Source organism: Mobula birostris, chromosome 1, assembly GCF_030028105.1.
Source record: "Mobula birostris isolate sMobBir1 chromosome 1, sMobBir1.hap1, whole genome shotgun sequence".
Taxonomy (NCBI): Eukaryota; Metazoa; Chordata; class Chondrichthyes; order Myliobatiformes; family Myliobatidae; genus Mobula; species Mobula birostris.
In genome coordinates, this window is record NC_092370.1 from 52,761,319 (window position 1) to 52,786,386 (window position 25,068).

General features: G+C 39.5%; 1 protein-coding gene across 1 annotated transcript in view; it reads right to left on the reverse strand.

Annotated features, from left to right (window-relative positions):
- Nucleotides 1–789: 789 nt before the first annotated feature.
- The window catches only part of LOC140197979 (chloride channel protein A-like), an 84,330-nt gene continuing 60,051 nt past the window's right edge, over nt 790–25,068 (reverse strand). Inside the window, exons 13-16 of the mRNA XM_072258754.1 lie at nt 14,914–15,093; nt 7,942–8,035; nt 3,289–3,381; nt 790–1,276 (exon numbers count right to left, since the gene is read on the reverse strand). Of these exons, the coding sequence (XP_072114855.1) occupies nt 1,070–1,276; nt 3,289–3,381; nt 7,942–8,035; nt 14,914–15,093 (574 nt within the window). The 3' untranslated portion in view covers nt 790–1,069. The remainder of the gene's footprint in view (nt 1,277–3,288; nt 3,382–7,941; nt 8,036–14,913; nt 15,094–25,068) is intronic.

A 25,068-nucleotide genomic window follows, 5' to 3' on the forward strand; every position in this document is an offset into this window, starting at 1 on the left:
GGATTTAATGCAGACTAGTATGAGTCGTTGCATTTGGGGAGGACCAACCAAGCTAGGTCTTACATGGTGAGTTGTAGGACACTGAGGAGTGTGATAGAACAGAGGGATATGGGAATACAGGATTGTAATTCCTTGTTAGTGACTTCACAAGTTGATTGGCTCGTAAAGAAAGTTTTTGGCACATTGACTTTCATAAATCAATGTATTGAGTACAGGAGTTGTGATATTATATTGATATTGTACAAGACGTTCCTGAGGCCTAATGTGGAGCATTGTGTGCATTTTTGGTCACCTACCTTCTGGAAGGATGTAAATTAGGTTGAAAGGCTGCAGAGGAAATTTACAATGATGTTGCTGGGAGTTGAAGATATGAGTGACAGAGAAAGTCTGAGGGATTTGATCAGAGGTATACAAGATTATGAAGGATATAGATAGGGTAAATGCAGCAGGCATTTTTCTACTGAGGGTGGATGAGACTGCAACTACAAGTCACGGATTAAGGGTGAAAAGTAAAACAGTTTAAGGGGAACCTGAAGGGAAAGTTCTTCACTCAGAGGGTGGTTAAATTGTAGAACGAGTTACCAGTGCAAGCAGTGGATGCAGGTTTGATTTCAACATTTAAGAGAAAGTTGGATATGGAGGGCTATGTTCCAGGTGCAGTGCAATGGAACTAGGCAGATTAATAGTTCAGCATGGACTAGATTGGCTGAAGCACCTGTTTCTGTGCTGTAGTGTTCTATAACTATGATTCTAAGATGTGAGCAACTGTACTTCAGGTGATGGTTGCTAATTACTATCCTTCGCCACTGACGAACAAACAAAAATCAATAGTAATTTTTTTAAAGTGTGGTAAAGAGACATTACATGCTATGGCAAACACTTCAATGCTACTCTCCCCAAGTGAAATAAAATATTTGTTCTAAAAAGTTGTGGCAGGCTGACTGAGTCTGTAAATAAAGGTGAATACAAGGCAAAAGATAGGAATGGTCAAGTGTCTCTCAGAAACAGTTGCCAACTTCCCTACTTCAAGCGAGTATTAACTGAAAATTTCCATCGTAAGTTTTATCTTTCATAAACTCTCCAACTTCTTAGATTCCAACAGTTTCTCCTCAATTCGGAATCCCATTAGATCTTTCCGTGTAATGATGCCAAGAACACGATTTCGCAAGTCAACAACAGTCAAGTGGCGAAGTCCTAATGTTCGAAAAATGATATAAGTGCGTTGAAGGGAAAAATTAGCATGGACAGTCATGGCTGACTGGTTGATGTATGGTTTCTGTAGGCAACAAACAAAAGAGAAGAGGAGATTTCACTTTTTGCTTTAATCAACAAGAGGAGTGTCATCAAGTTAACACAGATGTCAGGGTAATTGATTGGAATCATCTGTAATTGCAAATAACATTCTTAAAACTTGGCTTAACATTTTTAGCTTAATACCCAAATAACTGCACATAAAATAAAATTCCAGTCAAGAAAAAATAATGAAACGTGAAGAAATTTCATTCATACTTACCAAACAGTCACGAACACATGAACTAGAAATTCAAGAGAAAAATCTACACCCAGAAAGTGGTTAGAATGTAGAGTTACGATATGGTATGTGTGAATAGATGTACTCAAGGAATTAAATGGCAAGCTGATGCAATTCAAGGACTGATTAGATAGTCAGCATGGCTTTGTGTATGGTAGGTCATGTCTAACCATTCTTACTGAGTTTTTCAAGGAAGTTACCAAGGAAGTTGATGAAAGTAAGGTAGTGAATGTTGTCTACGTTTATCTAAGTACAGCCTTTGACAAGGTCCCACAAGAAGGTTCGGTCACTCGGTATTCAAAGTGATATAGTACATTAAGATATTGGAGTTGTGGTAGAAGCCAGAGAATTGCAGTAGATGGTTACCTCTCTGACTGGAGGCCTGTGCCTAGTGGAGTACTGCAGGGATCCATACTGGGTCCATTGTTGTTTGTCATTTATATCAATGATCTGAATGACAATGTGGTTAACTGGATCAGTAAACTTGCAGATGACACCAAGATTGGGGATGCAGTGGATAGTGCATGGCATGCAGCAGGATCTGAACCAGCTGGAAAAATGGCAGATGGAATTTAAGTGCAAGCTATTGTACTTTAGTAGAACCAGCCAGGGTAGGCCTTACCCGGTGAATGGTAGAGCACCGAGGAGTGCAGTAGAACAAAGGGACCTGGGAATACAGGTCCATAATTCATTGAAAATGACATCACAGGTAAATAGGGTCATAAAGAAAGCTTTTGGCACATTGGCCTTCATAAATCAAATTATTGAGTACAGGAGATGGGATGTTATGTTGAGGTTGTATAAGACACTGGTGAGGCTTAATTTAGTGTACCGTGTGCAGTTCTGGTCAGCTACCTGCCGGAAAGATGTAAATAAGGTTTAAAGAGATAACATTTACAAAGATGTTACTGGGTCTGGGAGACCTGAGTTATAAGGGAAGATTGAATAGGGTAAGATTTTATTTCTTGGAACATAGAAGAGATTTGATAGAGGTATACAAATTACGAGGGGTACAGATTGGGTACAGGCAAGCAGGCTTTTTCCATTGAGGTTGGGTGGGACTACAACTATAGATCATGGGTTAAGAGCGAAAGGTGAAAAGTTAAGGGAACATGAGGCGAAACTTCTTCATTCAGAGGTCGTGAGAGTGTGGAATGAGAGCTAGCATAAGTGGTACATGCAAGCTCGATTTCAACATTTAAGAGATGGGTACATGAGTGACAGAGGTATGGAGGGCAAAGGTCCCGGTGCAGGTCGATGGGAGCAGGCAGGTTAAATGTTTCAGCATGGACTAGATGGGTCAGAGGACCTGTTTCTGTGCTGTACTTTTCTATGACTCTAATTCAGTGAGGAAGGTGTCAATGAAGGCATTGAAACATGAACAGGGACATGAACTTGTAGGGCTAAAGGACGTCTGTGCTCCACCTTGACAGATTATGAAGACAAAATACCCTCTAAAATATCATTATCTTTCACCATCATCTGCTCCAAATGATCAAATTCAAGTAGTTTCTCTTAAATGAGAATACCATCAAGTCACTCAGTGTAAAGATTATATATCTTGTCTGTCCATTGCTGTTATCATTTGTAATTATACAAACCATGCACAATTGATCTGTGTGAAGAATTAATCATTTACAATCAAGCTATTTTCAGAAGAATTTTTAATAAGAACTCTAAAGGTTCTGAGTGATAAGGCTAATAAGCCCACCCTTAATTCAAGAGAATTTATTCAGCTTTTTGCATAACCTGCTTACCAAGTTGATATAGTAGTCCTTATATCGGTTGTCAGTTCTGTACATGTTCAGGAGCAGATTTATCTTTGTCATATTTTGCAACTTGATAGAAATCTATCAAGAAATTGGGTAAAAGACAGAATAGTAGCATATCTGGATTATAAGTGCAAATTTAGCAAAGTGCTGATCAGTAAAATATTGACTGAGATTTTTCCCCAAAGGATTTCCTGCTCCACTTACATTATATTGCCTCACCAGAAGTATGGTCCAAATTCTATTTGCAAGTGCAAGAGAACTTTCTGACATGCTTCCATGAATTAATATTGGCAGATTAGAAACAGTTCTGCGAAACATCCTGGCCTTTCAATTTATTTTGTCTATTTTTAAATTAAAGAAAAATTCTACTGGATCTCTTGAGAAGATCAAAAAGAACATTCTGCTTGGACTTAAAGTAGAACAGGACTGTCCATTAATTTGCTCCACTGTTTGGATGAGAAATATTTATGGAGCAAGTTCTCGTTTTTTCAGCTCTCACAAAAATGATCAACGTTAGCTTTTTATTACTAGTCAATGATCGTGTAGGATTAAGGAAAGACTATAAGATACTGGGAACATATCTATACAGCCCATTGAGCAACAGTTAAAATCATAGGTAAGCTGGCTTCCCAAATATACTTTCATCAGGTTTTGAATATCTCAGTTGATTGTGTTACTAAAAATGGAGCAGAACTGGTATTCCCTGACAGTGCAGGTGTATAGTCAGTGCAGAGAAGAGGAAAACTGCATTGTTTGACCTCCTATCTATCTTGTTCAGCTCCGTTTTTCTTATAAGGCCACCCAAGATGTATGGAAAGTTTGCTGTGTTTCTTTATGGAAGTGCTTTTATTGCATGTATCAGGAGTGATACTCATGGGCAAAAGTCAGTGTGGTGAGCTGGAAGAAAATGATTGTAATAAAATAATTATAATGCTAGTTGGTCTGACCAGTAGGTTCCAGTTTGTGCTTATCTCTGGTTTTAATTTGTTTCATTTGCAGTTCTAGTATATGTTTAAAATGTATCACAATGTTAAATTACAAAACTATTTTATTAAAAAATATAAAATTAAAAAATAAATATTTGTAGACATTTAAATAACTAAAGTAGTAATGTGATAATGTGGTAAACTGGTTCAGCAAATCTGCGGATGACACCAAGATTGGACACATAGTGGACAACGAGGAAGGCTATCAACGTTTGCCCCAGGATCTGGACCAAATTGGAAAATGGGCTGAAAACAACCTCTCACTCAATATCAGCAAAACTAAAGAGCTGATATCGACAACAAGTGGAAGAAGCCAGAAGTCTATGAGCCAGTCCTCTTTAGGGGATTGGAGGTAGAGAGTGTCAGTAGCTTTAATTTCCTTGGTGTTAACTTATCAGAGGATCTATAATGGGACCAGTATGTTAATACCATCGCAAAGAACAGAACCTTTACTTTTTTAGAAATTTGTGAAGATTCAGCATGTCAATAAAACTTCAACAAACTTCTATAGATGCACAAAGGAGAGTATCCTAACTGGTTGTATCAAGGCCTAGTATGGAAACACCAAAGCCCAGGAACAGAAAGACATCAGAAAGTGATGGATACCACCCAGTCCATCACTCTCTCCAGTACTGAGTATATTTAATTGAATTAACTTTATTTCTTACATCCTTCACATACATGAGGAGTAAAAATCTTTATGTTACATCTCTGTCTAAATGTGCAATGTGTAATTTATGATAATTTGTAATAAATAGTATGTACAACAGGACAGCCAATATAGCATAAAAATTCAATTGTATCAGTGTGAATTAATCATTCTGATGGCCTGGTGGAAGAAGCTGTCCCGGAGCCTGTTGGTCCTGGCTTTTATGCTGTAGTACCTTTCCCCAGATGGTAGCACTTGGAACAGTTTGTGGTTGGGGTGACTCGGGTTCCCAAAGATCCTTCAGGCCCTTGTTATGCACCTGTCACTATAAATGTCCTGAATAGTGGGAAGTTCACATCTACAGATGCGCTGGGCTGTCTGCAGAGCGCTGCAATTGAGGGAAGCACAGTTCCCATACCAGTGATACAGCCATTCAGGATGCTGTTAATTGTGCCCCTGTAGAAAGTCTTTAGGATTTGGGAACTCATGCCAAACTTCTTCAACCGCCTGAGGTGAAAGAGATGCTGTTGTGCTTTTTACACCACACAGCCAGTATGTACAGACCATACTGCAGAATGTGATGTGTATGCTGAGGAATTTAAAGCAGTTCACCCTCTCAACCCCAGACCCATTGATATCAATAGGGGCTAGCCTGTGTCCGTTCCTCCTGTAGTGCACATTGTTTTTGTGACGTTGAAGGAGAGGTTGTTTTCTTGACACCACTGTGTCAGGGCAATGACAAGAAAGCAGAATCCATCATCAAAGAGCCCTATCATTCAGACAATGCTCTCTTCTTGCTACAAACATCAGGCAGGAGGTAAGGAAGCATTAGGTCCCACACCACCAGCCTCAGGAATAGTTATTACCCTACAACCATCAGGCTGCTGAACTGGCATGGATAATTTCACTCACCACTAATCTGAACTGATTCTATGACCCACAGACTCTCTTTCAAGACTCTTTACAAATCATGTTCTCATTTTTGTCTTCTTTGCACTTTGATTGTTTGCCAGTCTTTGCTTATGTATGAATTTTATTGTATTTCTTTACTTTCCTGTAAATGCCTGCAAGAAAATTAGTCTCGAGGTAGTATACGGTAACATGTACATACTTTGAACTATAAAGCTTTTGAACTTTGAGAATAAAAGAGATCAAAGCCACCATTCGTGAAGGGCCATTCGTGAAGGGCATAGCTAATATGGTCTTGGCCTCATTTCTACTTTTGGTAGACTTTACCACATCGAAGTCATTTCAAGCATACCTGTAATATGCCCCTAAGGAGCAGCTGGACATCCCTGTGGCACAGAGAGAAGCCATATCACAGCAGACTTCGGTCATCATGGAGCAATGAGATACTATTCATGAACAAATTACCAATCTCAGCGGATGGGGAGGCTGTCTGTGACCAGTGCTCTGTTCACTCCGACAGAGACACTGAACATCAGCAAACTGCTCCTGCTGTATCATTAATTCAGCAAGCAGCATTTGTGAAGGCAAAAGATGTTAGTCAACATTGCGGGTTAAAACCCTGCATTAGGACTGAGAAGGAAAAGGGAAAATTGTCAGTATGTGGCAGTAAGTAGTAAATGGTGGTGGGGGGGGTTGCTTCAGAGTCTGGTAGGTGATGGGTGAAACCAGATGGTGAGCAGATGGCAAGACTAAACAAAGGGAGAAAAAAATTAAGTGGATAGATGAGTGTGTGTGCGTGCATGCATGTATGTGTGTTTAAGTGTAACATATTGGTGTGTGTGTTACCTTGAAATTAGAAAATTCTGTATTCAGACCATTGGGTTGTAAACTCCCCAAGCAGGACTGCTAAGCGACAGGTCAAGTGCAAGTGAGAAAGTAAACAATTCATTGCCCCCTCAGGTACCCCTCACCGTAGATCTATACCCATAAATCCGAGCAACTCCTTGTAAATCTCCTCTGCATTCTTTCCAGATTGATGGTATCTTTTGTATGACATGGTGAGCGAAACTGAACATAACTTTCCAAATCCAGCCTCACCAACATCTTATACAACTGCATTATAACATCCCAGCTTCAATACTCACTGCCCTGACGAATGAAGGCTAGCTTGTCAGAGTCTTCTTCACCTCCCTGTCTAACTGTAATACCCCTCTCAGGGTACTGAATATTTGTACTCCTAGGTCCCTCTGTACTGCCATATTCAATCCCAGGGCCTTACCATTGGCTCTACAACCCTGATTTGTCTTCACAAATTCCATCATCTTGCACTTACCTGAATTAGACTCCATTTGCCATTCCTTGGACCACTCACCCATTTGATCAAGATATCTCTAAAATGCTAAAAATATTGAGGGGCCAATCTTTGCTCCATAAATCCATGCATCCAAGCAGTAATGACCCCTGAGAATATCTGGCAACCCTCACTCCCCTAAACCTGTTTCCTTTCCCCAGAGTACATTGCACTGACCATTCGCATCAAGCTTCTGACGGTCCACCATGACTGTACGTTTATTGAGTGAGAGCTTTCACTGCTGGTGAAAAGGTCAGGATTACTGAGCAGAGCTGTTGTGACAAGTAAGTTCAATTAATTTCTAGCTGCACTCGTTGGAAGCTGACAAATCTTGCATATTCCACTGTTCAAGAAGTGACCTGTTCTTGCTAAAACAAAGCAGAGAAAGCAATCCCACTTGAGTAATGAGCAACAACTTGGGAAACATTGAGAGATCTGGTGTGGCCACTTCAAATTATCCTGTAGTGATAAGGATGACACTCCACATGAACTTGATCTCATTAGTAAAGCAGTCCCAGACCAATGCATAACAAAATCCTTCCCTCACTTATCTCCATCATGAGCGTCTTTGAAAACCTGAATCTGCAAAAACAATCCTCAGCGAGATCTAGACAAGAAACTGTGCATCTGAAGAATTTTTGAGAATATTTTACTTTTGCCCATGTGTGTGGGTTCCAGGGTGAGGTCCCAAGCCACCTTGCATAGACAATTATCAACATACAAGTTCCTCCAGTAATTCTCACCTCATGGTAACTCAGCTGAGCACGTTGGTCATAGTTCTCTTTGTTCTGTGTTTCAAAAAGTTCCTCATTTTCCAAGATTCTGTAGAGTTCCAGCCTAGTCCCAAAACAGGTAAGAGCACAAATAAGAACACCAAACAGGATGCTATGTACGAGGCCTACCTGCTATTTACTCTACTTTGTCAGATACCTGTTAAACACAAAGCAGCAACTCATTCAACCTTCCACATCTGAGAGGCTGGGTTAACGGACAGTGTGCAGGGAATGGGGTAGCCACAATCCCCTGGGTAGAAAATTCCAGAGATACACAACACCGTGAATAGAGAAATGGCTACCAATCTCAGTCCTAAAGTGCCAACTCTTATCCTGAGGCAATGTTTATATCCAACCAGAGGAAGGAGCCTCTATCCTGTCGAGCCTTTTAAAAATATCTCTTACTCATCGTAACTCCAAACAGCAAAGGGTTAGCCTAAATCTATCACTGCTCATGGAACTGTTCCCCTATTCCAGGAATCGACCTTGTAAATAATTATTTTACTCCTTCCTAGAAAGGCTTAGTTTCCCATAGAAAGCAAAGCTAAAATTGTGCACAGTACTCCCAGGTTCATTCCTAACAGTGCCAGTCATAACTGTATCAAGACTTCCTAACACTTACCCCATACCCACCCAATCTGCTTTTAGCTGTTTCCCTTTAATCGTTCTGATCTGTGTATAGGCCCCCAATTTATTTTAAATATCAATATCTACTTACTTCGTAAAAAAAAAGTCACATCCTTCCAATATTCCACGAAAACACATAATTTCACTTTTCATCATAATATGCCATCTCACTCAATTACTTAACTGGTTTATGCCCCTTGATCCCTTTCCTGAGAGTTGATATTGGACCACTGGAAAATGATACTGGTGAGGTAGTAATAGGGGACAAAGAAATGGCAGATGAACTTAGTCATAGTCATAGTCACAGTCATACTTTATTGATCCCGGGGGAAATTGGTTTTCATTACAGTTGCACCATAAATAATAAATAGTAATAAAACCATAAATAGTTAAATAGTAATATGTAAATTATGCCATTAAATTATGAAATAGGTCCAGGACCAGCCTATTGGCTCAGGGTGTCTGACCCTCAAAGGGAGGAGTTGTAAAGTTTGATGGCCACAGGCAGGAATGACTTCCTATGACGCTCTGTGTTGCATCTCGGTGGAATGAGTCCCTGGCTGAATGTACTCCTGTGCCCAACCAGTACATTATGTAGTGGATGGGAGACATTGCCCAAGATGGCATGCAACTTGGACAGCATTCTCTTTTCAGACACCACCGTCAGAGAGTCCAGTTCCATCCCCACAACATCACTGGCCTTACGAATGAGTTTGTTGATTCTGTTGGTGTCTGCTACCCTCAGCCTGCTGCCCCAGCACACAACAGCAAACATAATCACACTGGCCACCGCAGACTCGAAGAACATCCTCAGCATCGTCCGACAGATGTTAAAGGACCTCAGTCTCCTCAGGAAATAGAGACGGCTCTGACCCTTCTTGTAGACAGCCTCAGTGTTCTTTGATCAGTCCAATTTATTGTCAATTCGTATCCCCAGGTATTTGTAATCCTCCACCATGTCCACACTGACCCCCTGGATGGAAACAGGGGTCACCAGTGCCTTAGCCCTCCTCAGGTCTACCACCAGCTCCTTAGTCTTTTTCACATTAAGCTGCAGATAATTCTGCTCACACCATGTGACAAAGTTTCCTACTGTAACCCTGTACTCAGCCTCATCTCCCTTGCTGATGCATCCAACAATGGCAGAGTCATCAGAAAACTTCTGAAGATGACAAGACTGTGTGCAGTAGTTGAAGTCCGAGGTTTAAATGGTGAAGAGAAAAGGAGACAAGACAGTCCCCTGTGGAGCCCCAGTGCTGCTGATCACTCTGTCAGAGTACTTTATATCTGCCTTCACTGTGGAAGACACTAGCAGTGTGCCAGAGGTCTGTGAGTGTCAGAGAGAAGGAGTGAGTGCCATTGGTATTACAAAGGAAAAAGTACTGGGCAAACTCAAAGGTCTTCAGGTGGATAAGTCACCTGGACCAGATGGACTACATCCTAAAGTCCTGAGAGAGAATGCTAAGGAGATAACAGATGCATTGGTCATGATCTTTCAAGAATCACTTGATTCTGGCATGGTCCTAGAGGGCTGGAAAATTGCAAATGTCACTCTACTCTTTAATAAAGGAGGAAGGCAAAAGAAAGGAAATTATAGGCCAGTTAGCCTAACCTCAGTGGATGGGAAAGTGCAGGAGTCTATTATTAAAGATGAGATTTCGAGGTACTTGGAGACTAATGATAAAATAAATCAAAGTTGGCATGGTTTCTGTAAAGGGAAATCTTGCCTGACAAATCTGTTAGAGTTCTTCAAGGAAGTAACAATCAGGGTGGACAAAGGAGAGGCAGTGGGTCTCAGTTAATTGGATTTTCAGAAGGCATTTGATAAGGTGCTACACATGAGGCTACTTAACAAGATAAAATCCTTTGGCAGTACAGGAAAGATACTGGCATGGATAGAGGAATGGCTGACAGGCAGGAGGCATCAAAGGATATGGCGAGAAGGCAGGTGTTTGGGATCGAGTGGGATCCGCGATCAGCTACGACGGAATGTAAAGCAGACTCGATGGGCCAAATGGCCTAATTCTACTCTTATGGTCATAGAAACGTAGAAAAACATAAAAACATAGAAACATAGAAAACATACAGCACAATACAGGCCCTTCAGCCCACAAAGCTGTGCCAAACATGTCCCTACCTTAGAACTACCTAGGCTTTACCCATAGCCCTCTATTTTTCTAAGCTCTATGTACCCATCCAGGATTCTCTTAAACGACCCTATCGTTTCCACCTCCACCACCGTCGCCAGCAGCCCATTCCATGCACTCACCACTCTCTGCGTAAAAAACTTACCCCTGACATCTCCTCTGTACTTACTTCCAAGCACCTTAAAACTATGCCCTCTCATGCTAGCCATTTCAGCCCTGGGGAAAAGCCTCTGACTATCCACATGATCAATGCCTCTCATTATCTTGTACACCTCTATCAAGTCATCTCTCAGCCTCTGTCGCTCCAAGGAGAAAAGGCCGAGTTCACTCAACCTATTCTCATAAGGCAAGCTCCCCAATCCAGCAACATCCTTGTAAATCTCCTCTGCGCACTTTCTATGGTTTCCACAAATCTCCCGCCACAACAACCCTGTTATTATTACTCCTTTCCAGAATCTGTCTCCCTATCTGCTCCTCGATGTTCCTGTTACTATTGGGTTGTCTATAAAAAACACCCAGTAGGAGTTATTGACCCCTTCCTATTCCTAACTTCCACCCACAGAGACTCCGTAGACAACCCCTCTATGACTTTCTCCTTTTCTGCAGCCATGACACTATCTCTGATCAACAGTGCCACGCCCCCACCCCTTTTGCCTCCCTCCCCGTCCTTTCTGAAACACCTAAAGCCTGGCACTTGAAGTAGCCTTTCCTGCCCCTGCACCATCCAAGTCTCTGTAATGGCCACAACATCATTGCTCCAAGTGCTGATCCACGCTCTAAGCTTATCCGTTTTATTCATGATACTCCTCGCATTAAAGTAGACACATCTCAAATCATCGGACTGAGTGCATCCCTTCTCTATCACCTGCCTATCCTCCCTTTCGCACTGTTTCCAAACTTTCTCTATTTGTGACCCAACCTCCCTTTCCTCCATCACTTCAGTTCAGTTCCCACCCCCTAGCATTTCTAGTTTAAACTTTCCCCAATAGCCTCAGCAAACTTTCCTGCCAAGATATTGGTCCCCCTCAGATTCAAGTGCAACCCATCCTTTTTGTACAGGTCACACCTGCACCAGAAGAGGTCCCAATGATCCAGAGATCTGAATCCCTACCCCCTGCTCCAATCTCTCAGCCACGCATTTATCCTCCACTTCATTCTATTCCTATACTCACTGTCACAGGGCACAGGCAATAATCCGGAGATTACTACCTTTGAGGTCCTGCTTCTCAACTTCTTTCCTAACTCGCTATAGTCTTTTTTCAGGACCTCCTCCCTTTTCCTACCTATGCCGTTGGTACCAATATGTACCACGATCTCTGGCTATTCTCCTTCCCACTTCAAGATATTATGGATGCAATCAGAAGCGTCCCGGCCCTGGCAGCTGGAAGGCAAACTACCATCCGTGTTTCTCTCCTGCATCCACAGAATTGCCTATCTGACCCCCTAACTATAGAGTCCCCTATCACTGCTGCCATCCTCATCCTTTCCCTACCCATCTCCGTATCCTCATAGAATATCTAGCCAGCATTTGAGCAGAATATAACAAAATGCCGTGCAGAGATTTATCTAATTTGCAAATTAATAATTATTAATTGTTAATTCCCTTGAAGCTTTTTGGATAATTGGTCCATGAAAATATAGTTCTGCAGATAGTTTCATTATTATGCCACTGAGTTCCAGCCTTATGCTCCAATAGATGGGACCATAAAACAGGAAGTAATTATAAAACAAAACAAAAGCTTGAAATATATGCCGTCCATCTTCAGCTGAAATGATAGAAGTTATGATATGACATCATAGCGTACTGTTCACATTGCACATCTGTCTTTGACTCATTGCTCATGCCAAATTATAATGATGTCACTCAAAATTTCCTTTGACAAAGTGCCAGACGAGGGTGCTTAGCAAGATAAGCCCATGGTACTATAGAACATAGAACATAGAAATTTACAGCACATTACAGGCCCTTCAGTCCACAATGTTGTGCCGACCATGTAACCTACTCTGAGATCCCGGGAGCGATGCCGTCTGGAGCTATGCTCCTGGTAGGGTCACCCATGGCGGTAAGGTTGAGGGTGAGGTCCCTGACAAAGAACAATCCAACCAAGACCTCAACGGTGGAACAGGCGGATGAAGTTACTTTGAACTCAATGGCTGTGAAGGTGGACAAAGGCTGCAACAAATCCATCAGCTCCAATCGTTGTGGTTTCCATGCCATTCTAATCATTTGGTTGATTTGTGAAGTATCATATGCTTCTTAGAGTGCAACATCAAGTACATAGAAACATAGAAAGATGTACAGGCAGAAGAGGAAGTGCAGAGAAGAATTACAAAGCTAGTTACAGATATGTGAACATATATATACAGCTCAAAAGGTTGATCAGATTGGGTCTCTTTCTTCATGGAAAAGAAAGCTAAATGATGACTTAATACATGCCTTTAAAATTATGAAGATTTTCACAGAGCATATCAAAAGGGGAAGTTACCACTTGGAGGATAGATCGTAATTACAAGATAGTCACCAAAACTTCCTGCAGGAAATTTAGAACAAATTTTTTAACCAAAGATTAGTGAAAGTATGGAACTTTCTGCCAGAGGAAGTTGAAATGAATAATACAAATTCACTTTCAAACCGAAGTTCAAAAGTTCGGAGTTGAATGTATTGTCATATGCAAAAACTATACACAGGGTGCAATGAAAAACTCACATGAAGCAGCAGCACAGGCAATATATAAATAGCATTCACAAAAAAAGCAGAAATCAGACATAAATTATACCCAGTTTTTGCAAGAAAGAACACAATTAGAACAAAAATAGACAGAAGTCCACTTTAGTGCAAATTTATCAGTGTATCATTGTGCCGTTAGAGAATAAAGAGAATTGACTGGGTTGAGGAAGGATGGGAGGAATACCAAGAGAAACAAAATGCCAGCACAGACTTGTTTAGCTGAATGGCCTGATCCAGTGCCATTTATCATTTGTATCCTTGACCTCAGCTGAAACTGAAGACTTGACTGGCTGCTGATAAAATCCTGTGACATTATGTTAGCAGTAAGACCCATGTTGAGACCCTGGCTTGTACTTCATCTTGTTAAGTAGTGCCTCTCTTTTTGCTGATGTTAGTTACAACCACAATCACACTGTCTGCAGTTTTCCCTAGAGTACCTTTAAAAAAAAGAATTTACTCGGATGGTCATTTGAGACATCTTGATGATATAACAGTGTGTTATCAACATGCATCTTTCCTTTTCAAGAAAAGATTTATCCCTAAACTGTTCTATAGACATCCTGATGAGATTCACAGATGCTTGCCGCAAGGTTTATTTCCTCCCCTCTAAGTTAAGATTAGTAAAAGAAAAGGGAAAGAAAGCAATGAATAGAGAAAACAACGCAAACAAATTGTTGGCAGATTGTGGATCATGAGACATATCTGTAAAGTCTTGACTGCAGACTTAATCTATTTTGCCACAATTGAACATGGAATGAAACAAGCATAAATGCAAGAATAAAGATATATTATCAAACATTTTGCGGCCATTGTCGTAATTACATGGTTTTGCTGTTTTCACTTTTATTGCTGGGTTGTTTTTTACAATTCAGATCCAATTGGTTGAATGCCAGGCCCTACAACACATTTTCAAACCTAACAAAAATAATATCGGACATTAGTGATGCATTACAATATTGGTTAGGATTAACAGAATTTAATTTCCATTGATTTGCACATCCATAAGATCTGGGTTTTTTTTTGTTTGTGGAATCCTGGAGTATTTACTGACTCCTGAAACATATCAATGAGGAGAACACATTATTGCATACTACAGTTAGAGTCCTGTGAAGTAAGTTGTTAATAATGCATTCCAATTGCTACAAACCCATTGCATATGACTGTTTCCTGAAAATTGTTTAAACTTTATTAATTTATAGTCATTGTTTTAATATTTCAGGTATTTTGCACAATCAAATGAATAACTACAGTATGATAAATTGAAATCATGCTTTACCAAGCAATGTGGTTTAAATTTAGATTTAAAACACTCATGACATGATAGTTGCTACCACCAGCTGCTAGTGGTACCTTACTGTTGAAAACAAAAAATGTCAGACCATTTCATGAACGTTTATCCTAGCAGCATGTGGCATGGTTTTAACACAAAAGCCTACTCACCTGGTGATATTTCCTATGAATACTTCCTCCTGGGCATGTGCCGGCCGATAAATCACAGGAAATCCACCATGGCTTGTCTCTAGTAGAAGGTCAGCCAGTTTAGACACCTTTTCTTTCAGGTGGAGGACCTTTACTTGAAGCTCCATGATGTCTTTGGCTGTAAACAACTCTAAATTTAGCCTGCAGAATTGAAGAAAAACATCTGGCAATATTGAAGCTATTTCATAGTCACACATACTGCAGGTTATTACAGTGTATTAAAAGGAACTTTAAAATTGAAACTGAAAACAGCTTAACAACAACCTAGCTTGGCTTAAACTAAGATCAATTATACTTTTGAAAGTCCTTTACATAAAATCAACACTGTAGCATTCACACAAATTATACTGAACTGCCAAGTACTTGCAGCTAGATTTCCAAGTTATCCATCCACATATCACTGAAACTGAGCTGTAATTGTAATATGTGCCAAGGTAATAGTCAGACTTGATATATAAATGTAAAAATGACACATTATAAAGTGAAAACTTGAAGTATCCTGGGCTGGAAAAAGCACTTTGTAACTTTTGTATTTTGCTTCTGATCCTATATTATTTTTAATAGTATATTCTAATGGGACTGGAAATAAAAGTTGTACTTATAACTACAACAATCTGAACACTTGCCCAAATATAACAATGCTGTCTAGGATAATGGAAAGGTGTGAATATTGTACATTTTTTATTATTTGTTAATAGCAGACTATATTATCATTTTATTTCATTGTTGTGTTGTTGCCAGTTTGATAAATCAGAGAAGTGAATAGGATTTAGGTAAGAATTAATTTTTATTTAAGGTGAAACGTTTTGCACTGGAAGGAAAAGGTGTAACACATCTGCAATATACACTGCACAATATATTAACCAAGAATCTGATTTTCTCTGTCAGCCTAAAGAAAAATGTATGTTAGTAAAAGTGGTCAAAGAACATCTGAACCAAAAGCCACCAGGACAGTGGAATTCTTTAACAGACAGAATATTATCATGAGAACAATATGACCCTGGATTTCTACCGATTCTTATGAATTGGCTCCTCTCAAATATGCATAGGAGTAAACACTTCTCACCAAATATCCTGATGACTTTAATTGAACTTTTATATTCACTTCCTATTTTCCATCTTCTTCAGAAACGAATTATTCACAAACCAAATCTAAAACACTTGCAACTATATTTGAAGTGGGGAAAAAGCGTCATATATATATCTTCTTAGATGCCTTTTCAATTTTTACATTAATCACAAACTTTTACTCTTCATATTTTCAAAAAAGCAAGAAATATGTTTTAAGCAACACACACAAAATGCTGGTGGAACGCAGCAGGCCGGGCAGCATATGTTTTAACCTTGTTGAAAGTTCATATTTATTTATTTGCTTATCAGTTTTGCATCGAGTAGAACAATCAAAATAAAATACTGATTAAGAGCTTTTCATCCCTCTTCCTGTATCAAGTTTACATTTTAACTTAAATATCAAAAACTGTTTCCTGAATTGGTAAATGCACTTTCCTTCCGACTAACAGATAGACTACAACCATGCCCTTCTCTCATTTGTCAGGTGCCTAGTAGATAGCTAAGCTGATGATGGCATTTTGTCAGCAGAACTATAATAATAAGGCAGGCATAAACTGTCAATCAAAGATAAATGTCAAAACCAAATGAATTAATGAATGCATTCTAGTAGGGAGGAAAAGTACAGTATAAGCCATGTGCAATGACCTTCCATGGAAAGTAACACAAAACAGGCTGCGCACAAGTGATCAACTTTCTTACTTACTCCGAGAAAATTAATATTAACTATGACTGATTGAACTTTGGCAGCATTAATTATATGTATATTGTCACATGAAATAGCAATATTTATTTCAATTAAATTCTCATGTTAAAAGTTGAAAATGGTTTGAATGCAAACTATAGTTGCAAACAGTTTCTTTCAGTTTTGAATGATTGTGTTTCTCACATTACTTCTCCATCCACAGAATGAGAACATCAAATGGCCCATAGATAAAAAAAGCATCTAAAATATGCTATAATTTATTTTAGTTATCAAATTAATCCTGTTACTTTCATGAAACTTGCTGCTATTCTCTAAAGGTTGAATACTCTTTTTGATCACTGAAAGCAATAGTGTTGGGAAAGAAGTTTTACAATATTGAGTTATTGTAACATTATGTGAGAAAAAAATACAGTGTCTTAGTTTGGTATGGGAAAAGTTAGGAGTAACTTTACAGAATTCTAGCTTTATATGTGGGCAAAGCAACCATGGATTTGATTTCATTATACAATATAAATAAACCATAAAGCAGTGGATGTCAAAGTATCTATACTGCGATCACAAAAGACTACAGATGCTGGAATCTGAAGCAATAATGTGTTGGACGAACATAGTGAGTCAAACTGCATCTGTGGGAAGAAAGGAATTGTCAACATTTCAAGTCAAAATCTCACATGAGGATTGGGATTCTAAATTGGGATTGCTGCTCTGATTCTAAAAACAAACATAAAGCAACTGATGTTCATGGCATTAATTTTTGACCCACTGGGATTCGAGTATAGACTCTTCCAAAGTTAGGATACAGATCAGAGAAACAAATGAAAATTTTAATGATGCAAATGACAGGAATTCTGCAGATGCTGGAAATTCAAGCAACACACATCAAAGTTGCTGGTGAACGCAGCAGGCCAGGCAGCATCTCTAGGAAGAGGTACAGTCGAGGTTTCAGGCTGATACCCTTCGTCAGGACTAACTGATGGAAGAGTTAGTAAGAGATTTGAAAGTGGGAGGGGGAGGGGGAGATCCAAAATGATAGGAGAAGACAGGAGGAGGAGGGATGGAGCCAAGAGCTGGACAGGTGATTGGCAAAGGGGATATGAGAGGATCATGGGACAGGAGGCCCAGGGAGAAAGACAAGGGTGGGGGGGGGGAACCCAGAGGATGGGCAAGGGGTATAGTCAGAGGGACAGAGGGAGAAAAAGGAGAGTGAGAGGAAGAATGTGTGTATAACAATAAATAACGGATGGGGTACGAGGGGGAGGTGGGGCATTAGCGGAAGTTAGAGAAGTCAATGTTCATGCCATCAGGTTTCAATGATGTCTCAATTTCAATGAGCCTGATTTGTAAATTTCCTGGTTTTCAATGCTTCACATGAGGAAGTAGGAATTTACTGCTGCCTCCCCCCACCACCACCCAAACTTTTCAGTGTACATTCTGCCGTGAGGGTCTGTCTTAAAAGAAAAATCGCATAAAATTCATGCTACATTCCTTGCCAAACTGCCTCATTAAAGATGGAAAGTATCCTGAGTATTCTGATCTACACCAGAATACAGATTCTAAGCTATCTGTGCATGCATATTCTTTTTTTGACAGACAATGGCCCATTTGAACTGAAAAAATACATTTATTTGTCTTATTTGGTACATTAAACATTGCATTCAATAGCAACCCACAGCTTCCCCATAAAAATTGTACAATTGGAGACACTTACCTTTAAAAATTATTACAGCAATTCTCCAACTACTGAGCACATTAAAATAGGACGTCACTGCTTCTGGTGGTAGCTGTTGTATCTTTACCACAGGAAGTTTCAGGAACATGCTATATTCTTAAAGAACACTCCCCATGACAGTCACAACACAGCAACTTAATAGGGTGCTTTGGGAAGGAAGAAGGACACATCCTCCCCTCTTCATGATCATCCTTATAGATCAAGTCTTATGCCCACATCAAGCTGTGGACTTATTATTCAGGCAGAAGTTACTGTATGCCTGTCCTATGCATGATCTTGAAAGTCAGAAATAAGCACCAAGACTATCATTGATGTAACAAATATACACAGCGATCAAACCTTAGTCAGCTACCTCCAGATAGCACACATTGTTTTCCTAATCAGTCCTTTAATTCACAGCTCTTGGACAACTTGGCCCAATGTTTTAGTAGCATTGGTCAGAGGTTGCACACTATGGTATCAATTTCTGTTGAGAATTGTGCAGGTTAAGTACATGTGCAAATGCCACTGAAACAACACCAAGGCAACTGGAGCCTGGAACTGCCTGGTCCCTTACCCAGTGGGTGGGAAATCCTCTGGAAATGAGCACTTTTGTGATTTGCTACTTTAAAAAAAAGCAGGCACTGCATCTTCTAATCCTTGTGACAGTGTTTTAGTAACCTTGTAATAATATTTTTTCACAAAACATTGGACAATATTGCTCTTTTAGCCAATTAAAATAAGCATTCAAAACAATTTCTTCCTATTAAACATACTTAATCCTATACTTTATTGTGAATATGCACTAGCAATAATAGGGGCATTCAGGAAGAAATATGTGGTGAACTTTGTTTATTCACTGTCTGGACTGAAAGCTATTTGCTCTGGATGGTATTCATGTTAAATTAGCCTTAGTGTAAACTGATTTATATTATCATGATGGATCATTGTGTTTTGAATAAATAAGCTCAACTATAAGTTTACAGTGGATTTATATTACGTATAATGATAAATGGCAAGTTTTCTTGTATTTGCATTACCTCCTTTGGTTATGGGAGGGATATAATAGCTTCCACACTCACTAGTTTTTTTTAGGTGTCCTGTTGAAAAAATTAGTGCACTTATACTGCTTATTTATAGATAATTGAGTGCCGTCTCATGAAGTTAGCCTTGATAGTTTATCTCCTGCTGTAATTAAGTTTTCAAGGATTTTTGTCCATTTAAGCACTTGATCCCATTCTCTGATTCAAGTTGTTCATTCAACTAATTAACAGCTCGACACGTTATCAAGATATGATAATGTGTTAGAATTTGCATTGCAATTTAAGTAATTTTGTAGAAAACATCCTGATGTCTGTGGGAATTTACAGAAATGGAGCAATCGTGGAGAAGGGAAGGTTTTAAAAGGCTTTAATCAGTGCCTTGGTTCCCATGCTGTCAATCTTTTTACCCATCCCCTCCCGCCCCTCCCCATTGTCCAACAATATAAATACACAGGGACTATGAATAAGTGAATGGCAGCATGTCCTAGTTGGATTTTCTTCTGATTCTAATCACAACCAAGATGTAAATTTTCCTGGGAATAAACCCTTGTAAGCCTCAATTTCTTATGTCCTTAGAGTGCAAAACAGAGGACTGGATATAAAGTTTTAAGAACAATATCTCAGATTTTCCAGTGAATGGAAATTCATGCAACAGAGGGAGTTCAAAATATCTTATTAAAGTAAAAAATAATTGAGTTGCTAAAATAACAAATGTCACTTGTTTTTCCAAGAGAAAAAAACATTATGATAAGGGAATTAAAGATTTCTGTTTTCAGGCACCCAATTGTACCATCAGATTCTCTTTAAATTAGATTAAAAACAACTAAACATGGGAGTAAAGCTTTTTAACCATGACCAACTAATGTTACTCAAAATTATGTGTAAAAAGCCACTCATTTAGACACATGTTCTTTCCCTTTTGTTTATTGATTTGGTTAAAGATAATTGGCCTAGTTCCACACAATACATTAAATGTCAATAGGCAAATACCATTTTCATTTCATCAGTTTGAACTGGACTTTAGTGCTAATGACACATAAACACAAACACATGAGATTATTACTTAACTGTAACATATCCTTTCTAACATTTCTACTTTAAAGTGACCAGATATTTTAAAAGATGCTTTAGTTCACTCTGCCAATGAGAAATAGAAGCTCAGAGATTTATTATGGTTGTTATAGGGAGGTTTTCTCACACTTCTTTATTTTCCTACCTTGTGACATCAGGTAAATATTTTTGCAAGTATTAAAATTTGAAACAACTAAATTTTAATCATTCTACATTTTAATACTTAGAAAAATATTACACCAGTAAATATTTTTGCAGCTTTTTCCTCGTGTACATGGAAATACAGATTTTTATGATACTACTAATAAGGAAAACGAAAGGAAAGAATGTCAAAAATAATTGATTTCTGGAACTTGGGAAGGAGGCAAATATGCCCATCACTAACAAACACTCCATGGTAAGATGCAGCAGACAAATAATGGATCAACTACCATTTTTCATATATCCAGTCTCTCTCTCTCTTTCTGGCTATCCATCCCATAAAATGATGATGGCTCCTTTCAGTCAATTAGTGGGGTGGTACCCCACTCCTCAGAAAGGAACAGTGTGTGTGAGAGTGGATTTTAAGTGAGGAGGGAGTTGCACAGGTCCAGACCCACCCTCTCAACATCCCCTCCCGGATCCAGTGGCATGGTGGGATCCAAGACGGCTGGGGGAAGTTCTGTTGCAGTGAATGGCCAGACCAAGCTTTGATGGAAGGGATGCCCTTTCCACTCTTCATGGCACGTGTTTGCTAGATGGCCGTTGACCCTACGAGAGGGTTAATCCGCCCTTTGACAGGTCTTGTTTTTCGTCCTGCAGGGTGTCTAGCCACCTCCCTTCACCAGGCAAACCTGGTGGGGGAGCCGGTTTAGTCGCCCACCACCCGAGCATGCGACAGGTAGTACCGGGTTACATGGTACCAGTAGCACCAGAATATATCCAGTAACCCTCCATTGAATGTACTAATGAATTAACAATGTTCATATATTAAGTACAGATATCCTTGTTCATTTGTTTGGGGGAGGGGGGGGAACTCCTCTTTGAATAGAATTCACACAGGAAGTTTTTTTTTATAGTTAAGAATAGCTGAAAATGAGAAATAGAAGCAGTAGGCCATCCGATCTTCTACTGCAGAACCACATTCCTACTGTAACTTCACCTTTGAATTCTCTCAGAATCAAAAAGCCCATCATAATTCCTGACTTTCTTGAAAGCTGCAAATCATGCTAGTATTCAGTTCCATGAAGACTGAATAAATTGCCAAGAAAGCAGTGTTTATCAGGGCACCTTTCAAATAATTTTCTTTTTACAGGCTAATACTTTGGCGCAAGTCTGTCTGGTTTATGTGCTATGTCTGGTCTATCACCTTGTAACTAGTGAAAACAGCAGCTACTGGAGAACATAAAACCAAACACCAAATATACGTTTTTTATTTGCTAAAATTGTTTATTCCAGTCCTTTGGAGATTTTAATCAATGCTACTGGATATATCCCAAAGAATACCCATTAAAAATACTTTTCTCACTCTGTTATAGATACAGAAGCCTGAAGGCACACACTCAGCAATTCAGGAACAGCTTCTTCCCCTCTGCCATCTGATTCCTAAATGGACATTGAAGCTTTGGACACTACCTCACTTTTTTTAATATATAGTATTTCTGTTTTTGCACATTCTTTAAATCTATTCAATATACATAATATACGTAATTGATTTACTTGTTTATTTATTATTATGTTTTGTTTTATTTATTATTTTTTTCTCTCTCTGCTAGATTATGTATTACATTGAACTGCTGTTGCTAAGTTAAATTTCACGTCACATGCCAGTGATAATAAACCTGATTCATATTCTAACCATGAAAATTCATTTCCAATGTGTTCAAATTTAGGCTCGTCATGAACCCAAAAATACAATTATCTACTTCTTCACAAATCCCATCAAATTACTTCCCTGTTACTGGTTGCAGCTTCAGGTCATGTCAGCTACTTTGTAATCCATCGTTTAGTGACATTGCCGCAAACTAGGGAGATGTCTTTAGTTTCAGAAAGAATCTTCTTTCTTTGTGAGAACACAAAGTCACGCTTGTGCACCAGCCTTTCTTGCACACGTGCATCACTGATTCATGGCTGGAAGAAGATCATATTTGGGAGCTTAACATCCAAGGGCTTGGGGGTCCTTGTGCAGGATTCCCTAAAGGTTAAGTTGCAGGCTGAGTCGGTGGTAAAGAAGGCAAATGCAATGTTAGCATAAGTTTCAAGAGGACTAGAATATAAATGCAAGGACATAATGCTGAGGCTTTGTAAGTCTTTGGTCAGACTGTACATGGAATATCGTGAGCAGCTTTGGGCACCTTATCTTAGAAAAGAGAAGGTTCAGGAGAATGATTCTGGGAATGAAAGGGTTAACATACGAGGAGTGTTTCATGGTTCTGGGCCTGTACTTGTTGGAGTCTAGAAGAATGGTGGGGGATCTCATAGAGACCTTTCAAACACCGAAAGGCCTGGATAGAGTGGATGTGGAGAGAATGTTTCCTATCATGGGGAGGCTAGGACCGGGGGTACAGCCTCAGAATAGAGGAATTTCTATTTAGAACAGAAATAAGGAGGAATTTGTTTTAGACAAGGGTAGGGAAACTGTAGAACTTATTGCCACAGATAGCCGTGGATGCAAAGTCATTGGGTATATTTAAAGTGGAGGTTGATAGGCTCTGATTAGTCAGGCTATCAAAAGTTACAGGGAAAATGAAGGAGAATGGGGTTGACAGAGGTGCTGCCTGGCCTGCTGTGTTCACCAGCATTTTGTGTGTGTGTTGCTTGAATTTCCAGCATCTGCAGATTTCCTCCTGTTTAGATATTTGTTTGTTTCTTTGCAACACACAATATAAACACCAGGAGGGGCAAGAGAGAGAAAGCAATATTGCTGCTCACTCCCATCATATGCCCATACAAACACCAGGAGGGGCAAGAGAGAGATAGCAATTGAGATAGATAGATTGAGAGATAGAGAGATATAGATTGTGTAGGGTTATATTCAGATCTAAAGACTGGAGGAAGATGTGTATAAATAACTCTGAATGGAAGCCATAATTATAATGGAAACATGTTACACATATTTTTGTCTTTCCATTTGTAATAAAATCCTAAACACATGCTTTTAAAGGACATATAAGATTTGCCAGAAAATTAACCTGAAATAGATGTTGTAAATTAATATAGTATCATAGCATACTCAATGACTACTTTATTAGGTACACCCATACATCTGCAACTCAATGCATAAAAGCAGAGGCATGGTCAAGATGCTCAGTTGTTGTTCAGTTCAAATATCAGAATTAGGAAGAAATGTTATAGACAATAGACAATAGGTTCAGGAGTAGGCCATTCAGCCCTTCGAGCCAGCACCACCATTCACTGTGATCATGGCTGATCATTCACTATCAGTACCCTTTTCCTGCCTTCTCCCCATATCCCTGCTATCTTTAAGAGCTCTATCTAACTCTTTTTTGAAAGAATCAAGAGAATTGGCCTCCACTGCCTTCTGAGGCAGAGCATTCCACAGAACCACAACCATCTGTGTAAAAAAGTTTTTCCTCAACTCCATTCTAAATTGTCTACCCCTTATTCTTAAACTGTGGCCTCTGGTTCTGGACTCCCCCAACATCGGGAACATGTTTCCTGCCTCTAGCATGTCCAATCCCTTAATAATCTTATATGTTTCAATCAGATCCCCTCTCATCCTTCTAAATTCCAGTGTATACAACCCCAGTCGCTCCAATCTTTCGACATATGACAGTCCCATCATCCCGGGAATTAACCTCGTGAACCTACGCTGCACTCCCTCAATAGTTAGAATATCCTTCCTCAAATTTGGAGACCAAAACTGTACACAATATTCCAGGTGTGGTCTCACCAGGGCCCTGTACAACTGCAGAAGGACCTCTTTGCTCCTATACTCAACTTCCCTTGTTATGAAGGCCAGCATGCCATTAGCTTTCTTCATTGCCTGCTGTACCTGCATGCTTACTTTCAGTGACTGATGAACAAGGACACCTAGATCTCGTTGTACTTCCCCTTTTCCTAACTTGACATCATTCAGATAGTAATCTGCCTTCCTGTTCTTGCCACCAAAGTGGATAACCTCACACTTATCCACATTAAACTGCATCTGCCATGCGTCTGCCTACTCACCCAACCTGTCCAAGTCACCCTGCGTTGTCATAACATCCTCCTCACATTTCACGCTGTCACCCAGCTTTGTGTCATCTCCAAATTTGCTAATGTTACTTTTAATCTCTTCATCTAAATCATTAATGTATATTGCAAATAGCTGCGGTCCCAGAACCGAGCCTTGTGGTACCCCACTAGTCACTACCTGCCATTCTGAAAAGGACCCATTAATCTCTACTGTTTGTTTCCTGTCTGCCAACCAAATTTCTCTCCATGTCAGTACCCTATCCCCAATACCATTTGCTCTAATTTTGCACACTAACATTCTATGTGGGACCTTATCAAAGGCTTTCTGAAAGTCCAGGTACACT